This window comes from Pelophylax lessonae (assembly GCF_965119305.1).
Source record: "Pelophylax lessonae genome assembly, chromosome: 11".
Lineage (NCBI taxonomy): Eukaryota > Metazoa > Chordata > Amphibia > Anura > Ranidae > Pelophylax > Pelophylax lessonae.
The window spans coordinates 131,729,563-131,745,037 of record NC_138778.1 but is presented as its reverse complement, the minus strand read 5'-3'; the positions used below and the strand labels follow the sequence as shown (position 1 = coordinate 131,745,037).

General features: G+C 47.0%; 1 protein-coding gene across 1 annotated transcript in view; it reads right to left on the bottom strand.

The window, feature by feature from the left end:
- The window catches only part of FDXR (ferredoxin reductase), a 203,787-nt gene extending 189,625 nt beyond the window's left edge, over window positions 1-14,162 (bottom strand). Inside the window, exon 1 of the mRNA XM_082271385.1 lies at window positions 14,056-14,162. Within this exon, the coding sequence (XP_082127511.1) occupies window positions 14,056-14,143 (88 nt within the window). The 5' untranslated portion in view covers window positions 14,144-14,162. The remainder of the gene's footprint in view (window positions 1-14,055) is intronic.
- Between the last annotated feature and the right edge of the window lie 1,313 nt (window positions 14,163-15,475).

The window sequence follows — 15,475 nt, the reverse complement described above, 5'->3', positions numbered from 1 at the left end:
ATGTAAAAATCAAAATTTTTTTAACATTTTTGGCCAATTTGTTTTCTGCTACATATGTTTGGTAAAAAAAAAAAAAAAAAAAAAAAAAAAAAAAAAAAAGTTATCGCGTTTACTAACAAAGGGAAAGATTTCTGTCATTTTTGGCTTTTTTTTTTTTTAACACAATGGCGGCGATATGCAAATTTTTTTGCGGTACTGCGACATTGCGGCGGACAGATCGGACCCTTGACTGACATTTTTGACACTTTTGGGGTTACCAGTGACATTACTGCAGTAATCAGTGCTATACATATGCACTGTTACCGCAAAATGACACTGGCAGGGAAGGGGTTAACTTTATTGGGGAAGGAGGGGTTAAGTGTGTCCCTAGGGGCGTGCTTCTTACTGCGATTGGACATGGCTACTGGTGTAGGAACAGTGATCAACGGTCCTACATAGTAGAACCGAATGATCACCATTCCTACACAGGGGAGAATGACAGGCGGCTTGTTTACATCAGCCACCTGCCTTTCTCCCTTCACGGAGGACGATCGTGAGTGACCGGCGGACATGGGGTCCGCCGGTCACACGCACGGACTTCTCAGGGAACGAGCCGGGGCGGGCGCGCGCTCGCCCGCTATTGGCTCACAAGCAAGTGACAGGCTAGTGACGTATATATATATATATATATATATATATATATATATATATATATATATATATATATATATATATATATATATATATATATATATATATATACACACGTCACTTTGCCTGGCCGGGGCTGACCGCCGCAGTATATGTACTTGCGGCGGTCGGCAACCGGTTAAGGATTAGAAAATTTAGTCAAGTGTGAACAAGCCTTAAAGTAACATTAAAAAGGAAAAAAAAAAAAAAAAATTAAACACATGTTCTGTGTAATGGATTTGCACAGAACAGCCCCGATCCTCTTCTGGGGTCCCTCGCTGGCACTCCAGGCTTCTCCTTTTCAGCAAGGGCACTTGGGCAGGCTTGCCCCTCGCTCCTGAGCCAGAGCATTTGATTGACAACAGTGGGTGCCAATGGCTCCCCTTCCTATCAATCTACCCAGTGAGGAGGGAGACCACTGCGAAAGCCGCTGCTCTTGTGCACATCACTAGATTGGGCTCAAGTATGTATAAGGAGGGGGCGCGCTGGGGTGGGGGGGGGGGCTTTGGGATCCTGCAGCACGGGTGTTTTTTTTTACCTTAAAATGATTGTAAAGTCTTTTTTTTTTTTTTTTTTTTTTTTAAACAAACATGTTATAGTTACCACCTTTTTGCAGTTGGATTTTCACTGAGCAGCCCGGATCCTCCTCTTCTCGGGTCCCTCTTTGCTGCTCCTGGCCCCTCCCTCCTGTTGAGTGCCTCCACAGCAAGCAGCTGACTATATGGTGGCACCCAAGCTGAGCTGCAGCTCCATCTGTCCATCCAGATGCAGAGCTGCCATTCGGCTCCACCCCTCTCTCTCCTGATTGGCTAACTGACTTTGATTGACAGCCGCAGCTGTGTCCCAGCCAATCAGGTGGGAGAGTCCCTGATGGCCTTGTGGACATTGCTGGACAAAGTATTAAGTATTAGGGGGTGCTGGGGGGCTGCTACACCCAGAAACTTTATCTTAAGGCAAAGAATGCATAAAGATAAAAAAAGCCTTCTGACTTTACAACTCCTTTAACCACTTCTGGATTTTCCCCCTTAATGACCAGGCCCTATTTTGCGATTCGGCACTGCGTTACTTTAATGGACAATTGCGCGGTCGTGCGACGCTGTACTCAAAATTGATATCCTTTTATTTCCCCACAAATAGAGATTTCTTTTGGTGGTATTTGATCACCTCTGCGATTTTTATATTTTATGCTATAAAACAAAAATAGAGCAGCAATTCTAAAAAAAAATATATATAGTGACAGGAAGTCAGGTAAATCTGTGGATGTAGTCACAGACAGGAGATACATTTCCACCTGGTCTAGAAAATTCACCAATTACTATAGGGTGTCGGCTGCAAAGGCAGCAGAAAAGGTAGCCAGGACGGCTTAAGGAAGTTGAAAGGCCTTCAGCTGTTCGGAATGAGGAAGGCCTCTATAATTTGTCCAAAGGAAGTCTATTGTTTGCTGCCTCCTGACGCTGTGTGGGCATGGGGAGAGGACAGTCAGATGTGTGCCCCCTGAAAGCTGTGTAAGCATGGGGAAGACCTCCTGAAGCGATGTGCGCTGAGGAGGGTAACAAGTGTGAAGACTACTCAAGGTGAGGTCTTGGACTATTTCTATGTGGAAAGAAATAAATGCACTGTTTGCTATGTGAAGAGACAAGCAAAGGAATGGTTGCTATGTGAAGAGTGTTAAGAGAAACAAAGGGATGTCTTCTATGTGAAAGGAAAGTCCAATGAACATGTGCTGTGAGAAGAGAAAATAAATGGACTATTGAGTGTCTGCTGTAGGATCAGCAAAGTTTGCCCAACAGTAGGTTGGAGACAGACTCCGTAGGTAGGTTCCTGTATGCGAGAAGGTAGCCGCCCAAAGTGGCAAGGATTTATTTTGTGTTTTATTTTATTTTGACGCTTGCAGTCTGGTGAAGAAAATTGCATGAATAAACCAAACTGTTTGCAACCACTTCTCGGCTATCTCCCTGTGTAACAAACCCCCTGAAGGGGTCATCCATACCCGCCACCGAGCTAATCTCCCACTAATATATATATATAAATTTTTCTTTTTATATATTTTTTTCACATTTTGCTATATAACATTTTCAAAAAAAATTAAAAACAAAATCTGAATTTGTTTACCATTTTAGGCCAATTTGTATTCTGCTACATATTTTTGGTAAAAAAAAAAAAATAAATAAGGGCAATAAGCGTCTTTTGATTGGTTTGCGCAAAAGTTGTCGCATCTACTAACTACAGGAAAGATTTATGTCATTTTTTTTTACTAGTAATGGCAGCAATCTGCAATTTTTAGCGGGACTGCGACATAGGTGTCCGATCTGTCCGCAGCAAACTGACATTTTTGACACTTTGGGGGGACCAGTGACATTACTACAGTAATCAGTGCTAAAAATATCAACTGTTAGGCCCCTTTCATACATACGGTCCGTTTGTCCATTTTCCATCCATCCGTTGATGGATGAAAAACGGACATCAGTGCAGATATCTCTATGTAAAAATGGAGGACAACGGATAATCATCCGTTTTCATCCACTTCCGTCAATGTCTGTTTTGTGGAACAGATGAATGCCCTATTTTTCATCCGTCAAAAAAACAGATAACGGACAACGGTCCTTTTTTCATCCATTTTTTCATTGGTAGTGAATGCAAAAAAAAAAAAAAAAAAAAAAACGGATGGAAAACCGATACATTTTGACGTGACTGAACTGATTAACTGAACTGTATGTGTGAAAGGGGCCTTACTGTAATAATGACACTGGCAGAGAAGGGGTTAAATGTGAGCCTAGGGGAGTGATTCTAACTGTGGGGGGGCGTGGCTTGTGAAATGACCATAGAGAACTGTGATCCTATATAGAAGGATCACAGGCACTCTGATCATTTAAGGGAGAATAACAGTTAGCTGTGTTTACAAGAGCTGACCATTCTCCTCTCTCAGCGGGGAGCGATCGCAGGTGGTCGGCGGCAATCGGCTTCCCCGCTGCCGAGTGGGGGCGGGAGTGTGTCGGTGGTGGTGCATGCTCGCCCCCTAGCTGCAGGCACGCGACCGACGTAGGTCTACGTCAGTTTGCGCAGGAGAGCCGCACTGCCATATATATAGTAAGGGGTTGGCTCGGTAGCGGGTGTGGATTCGCTACACAGAGAGACAGCCGAGGAGTGGTTGAAAACAACGGTCTATGGTTTATTCTTCCAATTTGCTGGAAACAAGTGCAAGCATCCAAACAGCATAAATCAAACAAACATAAAATAAACCCTGGCCACTTGGGGCGTCTACCTTCACAACACAGGAACCTACCTATGGTGTCTGTCCCATTATATATATACACACACACACACACACACACACACACACACAAATATGCCATTTTAGACACTTGTGTAAATGAGCCCTAATGCTTGTCAAACACTGCCATGTGTAATGAACCTTTAACCCCCTTCCCCATCGAGCGCATGCACACATGTGGCCTCACTGAAATGGGGATTCATACATGTGTAGTTATGTTTGTGCACAGAGCACTCCCAGCATGAAGACCATCACTGACAGCTCTGGGTCTTGTATTAATGACTGGGAGATGGAATGATCAACACTTCATCACCTAATCTCTGCGATAGCCTATGATTAGTCTGCATTCCATGTGTGTTTCCTGCACCACATTCAAAATGCACTGTACCTGCCATCTGCAGCAGATATTAGTGACACCCCAAACGCAGTGTGTTTGCCTGCACTAGATCGCATGGTGCCGTAGTACCATGTGATCCAGTTGCTGAGCTTTTTGCAAAATAGTTCATGGGCTACTCCAGGGGTTGACAAATCTTCTTTGAATCTAGGAGCCAGCTAAAAAAGTTAGGAGCCAGTTTTAAAAAAAAAAAAAAAAAAAAAAAAAAAAAAAAAGCTGCCCCGCACCCAGAAAAAAAAAGAAGAAATAGAGGAGAGGAGGAAGCGCCGACAATGGCTGGCGGCAGAGGAGAAGAAGAAGCACCGACGGGGGCTGGCGGCAGAGGAGAAGAAAAAGCGCGGACGGGGGCTGACGGCAGGGGAGAGAAGGGAAAGCCGACAATGGCTGGTGGCAGAGGAGAGGAGGAAGCCCCGACAATGGCTGGCGGCAGAGGAGAGGAGGGAGCACTGACAATGGCTGGTGGCAGGGGAGCCTGCGGATGACATCACAGCTCCCGCAATTGCCATCACCGATCACAGTAAAGAGCCTATGATGTAGGCTCTTTACCATGTGACCAGCTGTGTCCAATCACAGTTGGTCATAGTGTAAACAGAAAATCCGGTTATTGGCATTCCTCTCTTCAAGCTGACAGCGCTTGAGGAGAACTGGTAAGCGGCATTTCTCAGCAGAGGCATCTCCACTGACAGACAATCAGGGCACTGATCATCAGTCTCCTGATTTTCAGTGTAACCAACAGTGCCCACCAGTGATACCAATCAGTCTCCACCAGTGCTTCCACACCGTGCCACCCATCTGGGCCATGAGTAGTGCCTATTATTGCTGCCTATCCGTGCCATCAGTGTTGCCTATCATTGCCACCTATCTGTGCCATCAGTAGTGCCTATCATTGCCACCTATCCGTGCCATCAGTATGCATCAGTAGTGCCTATCATTGCCGCCTATCCGTGCCATCAGTAGTGCCTGAAATTGTCGCCTATCCGTCAAATCAGTATGCATCAGTAGTGCCCATCATCGCTGCCTATCTGTGCCCATGAGAGCCGCCTAAACATGACCACCACATCATTTCAAAATGTTTAGGTTTTTTTTGTTTAGCAAAAAAATACCAGTGGTAATTTACATACCAACATAAAAAAAAGCTCCATTTCAAAAAAATTATGAAAAATTTAGTTTGGGTACAGTGTTGCAAGACCAATTGTCATTCAAGGTGTGACAGCGCTAAAAGCTAAAAATTGGCCTGGGCAGGAAGGGGGTGAAAGTGTCCAGTGGGCACAAGTGATTAAATTTAAAAAAAAATTTAAGTGCCCCTGCCCACATACAAATGTGAATGCACATTTAGGTCCCGCATTCATATGTAAACGGCAATTGCACCACATGTGAGGTATCTTCGCGAACGTCAGAGTGAGAGCAATAATTCTAGCGCCAGACCTCCTGCACAACTGTAAACAGGTAATCTGCAAAGAAGTTTAAATTGCTGCACCATAAAGAGCTACACCATTCCTGATAAAATGAGAATCCCGTTTTTTTTTTTTTTTGCTTATAATAAAGATCACGATTCTAAGCGTAAAATCATCTTTCACATTATACAAAACAATTGGGCTAACTTAACGTTTTTTTTTTTTTTTTTTTTTTTTTAATTCATTGAAGTGTATTTTGCGTGTGAAAGACCACTGCGCAAATACAGTGTGACATAAAATATTGCAACAATCGCCATTTTATTCTCTAGGGTCTCTGGTGAGAAAAAATTATATATATATATATATATATATATATATATATATATATATATATATATATATATATATATATATATATATATATATATATATATATATATATATATATATATATAGCTTTTTTTTCCTCAGAGAATAGGTGCAGGAACTCCCACTTTCCGACCCCCTTTTCTCCACCCCTATCTACCTAAGTACTGTTCCCTGGTTCCACCCCCTACTCACCTCCCATTACTGCATTTTTAGAGAATACAGACCAAAGCAATTCATTTGTATGGAATATGTTAATGATACCAACAAAAGCAGTAAAATAGATCCCCTGCAGCCAGTCACAATAGAGCCCCTTCTAGTAACAATGTATCCTCTCCAACAACAGAGGGGGGAATTCTAAGAAGTTTTCTAGCAAAAAAATATAAATTTTAACTTGTAAACAACAAGTGTCAGAAAAAAAGATTAGTCTTTAAAAGGAGTTGTAAAGTTAGGGAAGTTTTTTATGTTAATGAATTTGCATTAAAATAAAAAGCCTTCTGTGTGTAGCAGCCATCCCAGTGCCCCCTCTTACCTGAGCCCCTTCTCTATCCAGCGATGTCCAGGAGTCCCTCGGCTCTCTGGGACTCTCCATCCGAATTGGCTGAGACACGCAGCCCTGGCTCCTGCGGTTGTCAAAGTCAGTTAGCCAATCAGGAGGGAGCGGGGCTGAAAGGCAGCTCTGTGTCTGAATGGACATACAGATGCCCCCATAGTAAGCTGCTTGTTGTGGGGGCACTCGACAGGAGCACAAAAGAGGGACTCGAGAAGAGGAGGATCCGGGCTGCTCTGTGCAAAACCAACTGCACAGAGGGGGTAAGTATAACATGTTTGTAAAATCTAATTTTTTTTTTTTAAAAACAATCACTTTAAGAGCCGGTTCACACAGGTGGGACCCGACTTGCCGGGGCGGCCTGTGAAATCGCGGTGCGCAGCTCGCACCGCGACCTCGGAGCGGCATGCATGGACTTCATATCATTGAAGTCAATGCAGGTCGCTCCCGGTCGCCCCAAAGAAGCTCAGGACCCTTTTTCTAAGTCGGAGCGACTTGTGACGCTCCTATTAGAACGGGTCCTGTGCTAATCTATTGACAGGCGACCTGTCAGGCGACCAGGTCGAAGCGACCAGGTCGCCTGACAGGTCGCCCCAGTGTGAACGGGGTCTAAATGGATAAACTTCCCTCATTAAGGCTCCATGTACACGGGAAGTTGTTAAAAATGGATTTTTGTAAAATCTTACCGTAAAATCCTTTTCTCTTAGCTCACTGACAGACGTAGTCCTCGGTGATTCAACACCCTCGGGTTATGCTGCCCTCTACAGGAGTAGGACTAGACAGGAAAGCAAACGTTCTGGCCACACCCTAGGGGCAGTCCCAGAGGGTATATCCTCTCACTTCCTGCTACAGCAAATCAGTTATGTCACAAAGCAGTGTTTAGAGAATTTAACCCAACCCAACTCAAAAACAGAGGGGCGGGTACTACGTCTGTCAATGAGCTAAGAGAAAAGGATTTTACGGTAAGATTTTACAAAAATCAATTTTTCTCTATCGCTCATTGACAGACGTAGTCCTCGGTGATTCAACACCTTCGGGACGTCCCAAAGCAGTACCACAAATGAGGGGTGGGAAAATGGAAATCAAATCCAATCTAGAAGGCCCAACCGGTGCCAACTAGAAGTTTACAATGCTCATCCTCAATGATGAGACTCAACAAAAATTTTTCAACAGAAAAAAACCCCCGAGGTAGACCACCGGTCTCCTCAAATTGCGGCCTGCAAAACCTTGCGGCCAAATGAGGCATCCGCTGATGCCATCACATCAATTTTATAAAATTTTGTAAAAGGTATGTACCGACGACCAGGTGGCCGCCTTACATACCTGGACCACTGACGCCTGATGGCGATAGGCCCAGGAAGTACTGAGCGCTCGAGTGAAGTGCGCCCTAACAGGGAACGGAGGATTCTGACCCTTAATAGAATAAGCCTGTACCACCGTCTGACTGATCCATGTAGATATGGTCGCGGCAGACACAGGCAACCCCCTTCAAGGGCTATCCGTGATCACAAAAAGTGAGTCCGTCTTACGAAAACCACTTTAGGAAGGAAGGATGGATTCAGAAGAAGAACCACCTTATCCCTATGAACCACCAGATCTGGGGAACGACAGGATAATGCGGCCAGTTCTGACACCCTGCGTACAGAAGTAATGGCCACCAAGAAGGCCACCTTCTGGGATAATGTAAGCAAGGGAATCTCCCTAATATCTTCAAAGAGAAGTTTCTGAAGAACCGACCACACTAAATTAAGATCCCAGGCGGTAAGGGTGCGTGCACTGGCGGAGCCAGATGTCGCACCCCCTGGATGAAATTCCGCACCAAGGAATGATTAGCCAAAGGTTTCTTGAAAGAAGATTGCTAACGCCGAAAACCTGACCCTTGATCGTGCTCAAGGATAGTTTCTGCTCAACCCCTTGTTGCAGACAGACCAAGATTCGGATCACCGAATAGGTATGTGGGGGAAATCCAATAGATTCACACCATGCAATATAAGACTTCCATGTGCTGGAAGTCGCTTTCCTTGCTTTAACTGGAGGTAGGAATAACTGAAGCTGACACTCCCTTGTCCTTCAGTACCTGGGTCTCAATGGCCAGGCCATTAAGCCAGCGACTGTAAAGCAAGATGGAAGATCGGTCCCTGAGACCGCAAATCCTCCCTGAGAGGAAGTCTCCAAGGAGCGTCCGCGACTAGCCTCACCAAGTCGGCATACCAGGCTCGACGAGGTCAGTCCGGAATTTCCAGAATAACTGGAATTCCCTCCACCTCTATCCTGCGAAGAAGTTCCCGCAGCAACTTGAGAGGATGGAAGGCATGCCGTAGCTGATACTGCCCCCACGGGGCGATCAGCGTCTCTGCTGCGTCCGCTAGAGGATCGTGGCGCGAGCTACAAACCTCCGCACCTTCCTGTTAAGCCAAGGTGCCAACAGACCCACATCCGGGATGTCCCAATGAAGGGACAGCTAGTGAAAAACCTCTGGATGAAGAGGCCATATGCGATTGGATCCGAATCGGGCTGCTCTAGAGCTGCTCGATCCAGTAAATCAGACAAAATCTGATCGCTCTCAGTTCCGATACCCTTATTGGTAATCTGGATACTATCGGAAGAAATGACTTCCCCTGGTTGAGCATCGGAGACTTCCTGGTCCGCTCGCTCAACCGGATCCGATTGTCCAGGGAATCGGAATTCTGATTCCATTAAAAAAGAATCTCCTTCAGGAGAATTCGGGTATGAGACTGGGTATACGGTACTGCCTCTAAGAAGGCCACCATCAGTCCCAGCCAATTGACGGACAGCAACATCCGAATCGTTGACTGAACCTTCTGGAGTTTCTCCGCAAGGAGAAACTCTCTTGCCCAGGATGTATCCAACCTTAGGCCCAGATAGTTCAGTCTCCTGGTGGGAACCAGGGATGATCTTTGGGAAAGCGAAAAAACGCTGATGTCCTGCGATGATGGGGATATAAAGATAGGCCTCCTAAATGTCTATGGACGCCAGGAAATCCCCCTGATGCAGGGAGGCCACCACTGTACGGATGGACTCTATTTCTTCCCAAGTCCAGATTTGGACGCACCTTGCCCTCTTTCCTGGGCATTGTGAATAGGTTCGAATAGAACCCCTGAAACCGTTCAATGTTAGAAGGGAAGAATCGCACCGGTGGAAGTGATCGAAACTCGATCCTGTGTCCTCCAGAAGCCGGTGAAGACATCCCCCCCACCCCAGAGATGGGTAGGGGCGCATCAGGCTGTATCTTCAGGCTTGGCTGAGCCGGACTTTTTGTTTAGCCGACCAGCGCCCTTTGAAACCCCTCTAAAGGGGCTTTAGGGGGTTTCGCCTTATCGCCCGCCCTCGCGGAACGAACAACTCTTTATGAGCAGAAAAGGAAGGTCCTCGTTAGTTACGAGGTCCTTTTATCCTAACAGTCTGTGGCAAGACAGCAGGTGGTACCGTCTATCCTCTAAAGAGGAATTCCTCAAACGGATAGCACCTAGCCATGCGTTTGGAAATAACAGGGGTTCGTTTCAAAACGACCCCATTTGGGTAAAGGAAAATCCTTCGCCCTTTTGGTAGGCTAACAAGTACCAAAAAGGAATCTCAGTCTCAGCTACCTCTGCCGGTGTAACCTCAAGACTAAAGGTTTCCCGGACGGACACAACTAGTGCATTCACCACTCTTGTGCTATGGCGGAGGCAGAAACGTGCTCCTCACTGCTGAGGAGATATTACCTGAGACAACAGCCCCCTAAGAGGGACCTGCAACTGCATTGACCAGCTCCGAATCCGTATCTGAAAAACAATAGGGGTAGGCGGGGGTCGCTTCTTGACCCCCGTCCCTGACAGGCCACCTCCACCCGGGATACCAAAGACTCCAAAACTGCGAGAGAGCGAGAGCGAGAGCGAGACCCCAAGGCTCATCCCTGATGCACAGAAGTTTTCATCAGCTTGCTCAGTGCTTGTCTTGTTACAGACAGGAAGGCTTTGGCCCTATTTCCTGGGTAAAGGAGGCGGCTCCGCCCCTTAACACGCCTGCCGGCGCCTCCCCCTGGCTCCATGAGGTGTTTGAGTCACCTCAAACATGGCCGCCCCCATGCTGGAGACACGAGGCTACACCAAAATGGCAGCCTCGTGCGATCTACCAGACAATGGCGGCGGCCTGCACAGAATAGCGGCATGTCTGCAGAAGGATCTCGGCCTCACAACCCTTCACCCTCATGGTGGTCAGCGGTACCGGACCCTGGCGGGCCGTATGCGGTCCGTGGCCGTCGGGAGGCATCTGCTTAGCTGGAGGAATAATCTGGAATGCAGTATACATGTATAGACATCGCCCTGTGGCTACTGACAGGTAGGATACCTTATACTATCACAGTAAAGTTCTAGTACTGCCACTGACTACAATCATTTTCACATTTTTACAATTAGATTGTCAGCTCCCAAACCAAGCCTCCTGGCTTCTTGTACACAAAAATCACACTCAATTAGGGGGATCTGTGACATGTTATAGGATAGAGGGGAACCCATCCTTACCATTACAGAGAGGGGCCCGCGTTCACCACAAGACCCATCAGGGGGAAAGGGGGAACATACTACTCACCATACCGGAACCAGGCGGGCGCCAACTCCTGACAGTACCCCTCTCCACCGAGGTAGGAGGGCTGTCGACCAATACGGACGCCATGACTCCTGGTCTTTGGCGTTTCAGCGAGACGTTTAACTCGCAGGGTCAGTCCCCGTCCAGTGGGACTATGTCGCGGCCGACCCAGCGCGGAGCTATGGCCTGCACGCGCTCGTAGGCTGAACTGGGGTGACCACTGGATCTCAACATCCAGCCCGTCGCCCAGTTCAGCTTTCTTGCTTGAAGATCTCACAGGAACACTGGAGAAAAAAAGCTGTCTAAAAAATCTTTTCTAAGAAAAAAATCCTGCCAGGACCAAAGATCCCAGCAAGGCATCTAGGTCCTTACTCCTAACTAGACAGAAAAAAACTGATTTGCTGTAGCAGGAAGTGAGAGGATATACCCTCTGGGACTGCCCCTAGGGTGTGGCCAGAACGTTTTCTTTCCTGTCTAGTCCTACTCCTGTAGAGGGCAGCATAACCCGAGGGTGTTGAATCACCGAGGACTACGTCTGTCAATGAGCGATAGAGAAAAGTCCCTTTGAATGCTGGAATTTTTAGGACGTTTGAAACTTCCGTCAGGGCGCGTTTGCACCTGCGTTTAGCAGGCGTTTTGCGTTTAGAACCGTTCCTAGGAGGTCAAAAAAATGATTCCCCTTTAAAATGGAAAAACGCGAACTCTAAACGCAGGTCATCGCGTTCAGACGCATTTGTGCGTTTGAAACGCCGGGAAAACACACGTTCGAACGCAAATAATTGCGTTCTAAAAAAAGTCCCTGAACGCAACTGCCTGCAAATGACTGTAAAGGACCCTGTGTACATGGACAGATAAGATAACCGAGGTGGGTTCAGGGGCTTCTGAAAAAAACGCCCAACTGCTCCTAAACGGCCATTTCCAGCGTCCCGTGTACATGGAGCCTTACAGACCGAAGTTTATTCCTTTGATCTCTAATGGCGCTTTTCCACTGCATGGAACCGTACCGGTTCGGCACCCTTTTGTGCTTTTCCACTGCTGGTACCGCATGGTATAGGGTCGGAACGGTTCGGTATAGGTTTGCTTTTCCACTGCATGGAACCAAACGGTACGGTACGGCTCTGAAAAAACAGTACCTACTCAATTGTGGTTCCAACAGGTACCAAACTGGTACCATATCCCACAATCCTTTGCATGCAGTCACTACTAGCCACTAATTGGTCAGAGAATCCCACCCACCCCGTTGTTATCCCACCCACTTAACTTAGTACTACTTTAGTGGAAAAGCAAACCTATACCGTACCGTACCGTACTGAACCGTTCCGACACTATACCATGTGGTACCAGCAGTGGAAAAGCAAACCGGGCCGAGTAGAGCCGAGCCGGTACTTGCAGTGGAAAAGTGCCATTAAAGAACCAAATGATACAATGTTTCTTTTTATATCTCAGTGCTGAGCAATGTTATGATTAACTTTGCTACAGGCTTTTTTTTTTTTGGACAGCTGTGAGCAGAAGACGACTCTGCACAGAATCGTGGAGATCGGGATTTTTTTTTTTAATGATTATTATGCAGTTCTAGTGCCACCTATAGTTAATTTAATTCAGCATAGTTTGTCACCATTTCAGATTCGTGCCCAATCTTACCCAACCCACGTGTGACATGTTAGGTATCGGTTTACTAGACGTAACATCATCTTTCCTATTATACAAAGAAAATGGGCATCATATTGTATTTATGTGCAGTAAAATTCATTAAAGGGTATTTCTTCCTGAAAACCTGCATTTGAAGAATGGCTGTGCAAAGATCATGTTATATAAAACATTGCAACACCCACTATTTTATTCTCTAGGGCTCCGGTTTTCATAAAATATATATTATCTGGGGGGGGTTCCAAGTCATTTTCTACCAAAAAAGAAAAAAAAAAAAAAAAAAAGGAGGAGGCAGATTTTACTAGGTCTGTGAGAAGTGTCAGAATTGTTCTGGATTGAGGCGGTGAAGGGCTGGCTCACACAGGCGCAGTGCGGGAAATTGTATAGAATGGTGTATTTTCCTGCACTGCACAGAAACACTCTGCCTTCTGAGGAGGTGTGTGGTGCAATTTATGCCTAATTCCTATGCATATAGCAAACGTGCAGGTTTGCGCCCACCGCCACCACGCAAACCACCACGCATGTTTGCGCCCACCGCCACCATGCATGTTTGCGCCCACCGCCACCACACAAACCACCGCGCATGTTTGCACCCATCGCCACCACGCAAACCACCGCGCAGGTTTGTGCCCACCGCCACGATGCATGTTTGCACCCATCGCCACCACGCAAACCGCCGCGCATGTTTGTGCCCACCGCAACCACGCATATTTGCGCCCACCGCCACCCTCATGTTTGCGCCCACCACCGCCACGCAAACCACCGCGCATGTTTGTGCCCACCGCCACCACGCATGCTACTGCAATGCTAATGCCATGACTTTTAATGCAATTTTATAAATCATACCACCACATTTTTTCTTTGCACATTTTCCACACATAGAGCCAACCATTGAAATTAATGGTGGGGGGGGGTGCCCTAAAATATGATCACCCTCAGAATCACCTCCTGGGGGGGGGGGGGGGGCCCCTCTGTTCAGACAGGAAGGGGTTAATGACAGACAGCCCGTACATTATACATGGCTGCCTCCTCCATGCCTGGCTGTCATATGAATCATGTCTTGTAATACAGATCTCCTGTGTACTGCTACTGAAGTCATAGGACGAACATGACACGGAGCTGTGTGTTCTCTATACATCCCATCTACTACTATTACATCCCCTCCCCCCAGACTTACCCGGACATCTTGTGGTTGGCAGGCTGCGAATTCCGCCATACACAACGCGGCGTCCAATCCCAAACAACCAGCTACAGCAAGGAGCCATGGCGAATGACGAGACACAGCCCGGGGCATAGCTATAAACCCCGCCTACACATACTCCGCCCACCGTCCCATAGCGGTATCTATCCACCGTCCTCCCGTGGGTGTGTCCTCTACACCCGCCTCCCCTGTAGGCGTGTCCGCCCACAGCGCCAACCTATGTTCAGTATAAGATCTTGTTCTATAGAGAAAGTCCATAGACATCCAGCAGAGTGACTGCGGAGCGACTATTATGTCTGTGTGTGTGGGGTGATTGTATGATCTGTGTCTGCACATCCCCTTCCATGTCACTGATGGGGTGTCCATGGTGCTGACCGGTGACTATGGGCTCCACCAATAATAATATATGGATTATTATGTGTATCACCAATAATAATATATGGATTATGTGTATCATAAATCCAGGACAGCTGGAAGCTAGTACAGTTAGGAAGTTAGTATAACAACCCCAACCCCCCCCCCCCCCCCCAGGCAAATATTTCAGATCAGGTCTCCCAAAGCTCAGGGCAAACATACTAAACTGCCCCCCCCCCCCAAGATGGATGAGCATTATGTGTCATCCCCTCCCCCCAAAAAAAAAAAAAAACAATTGCACACTAATCTACATGCTTACCCACTATGCATAAATTCCCCCTCCTCCCTGTACAAATCTGCTGTCCTGCTGAAATCCCCCATCTCAGCACAGATCTTTGCCTCTCATCCCCCCTCCAAGCTCAATCCTCTTTCTCTCCAAATCCCCCAAGCACAAACCACCCCAAAAAAAATCACCCCTCCTAGCACAAATCCTCTTCCTCAAATTTCTCCTCCAAGCACAAATCCTCTCCTCCCACTCAGAGTACCCCCACCCAGCATTAATTCTCCCCCCAATCCCACCTCCTAGCACAAATCCTCCCCCTCCAAATGTTTACCCTCCTATCATAAATATTCCCAATCATCCCTACTAGCCCAAATCTTCCCCCTCCCCCGAACAAAATTTTCCCCCCAAGCACAAATCCTCTCCTCCTACTCCGAATTCTCCCACCCAGCATAAATTCTCTCCCCAATCCCCCCCTTCCAGCACAAATCCTCCCCCCAAATTTCCCCTCCTATCTCAATATCCCCAATCATCCTCTAGCACAAATCTCCGCCCCTCCCTCCCAACAACATTTCCCCTCCAAGCACAAATCCTCTCCTCCCACTCGGAATCCCCCCTCCCAGCATAAATTCTCCCCTCCAATCCCCCCTCCTAGCACAAATCCTCCCTCTCGTAGCACAAACCCCCCCCCCCCCACACACACAAATGTCCCCTCCTATCATAAATATCCCTAATCATCCCTACTAGCACAAATCTCCCCCC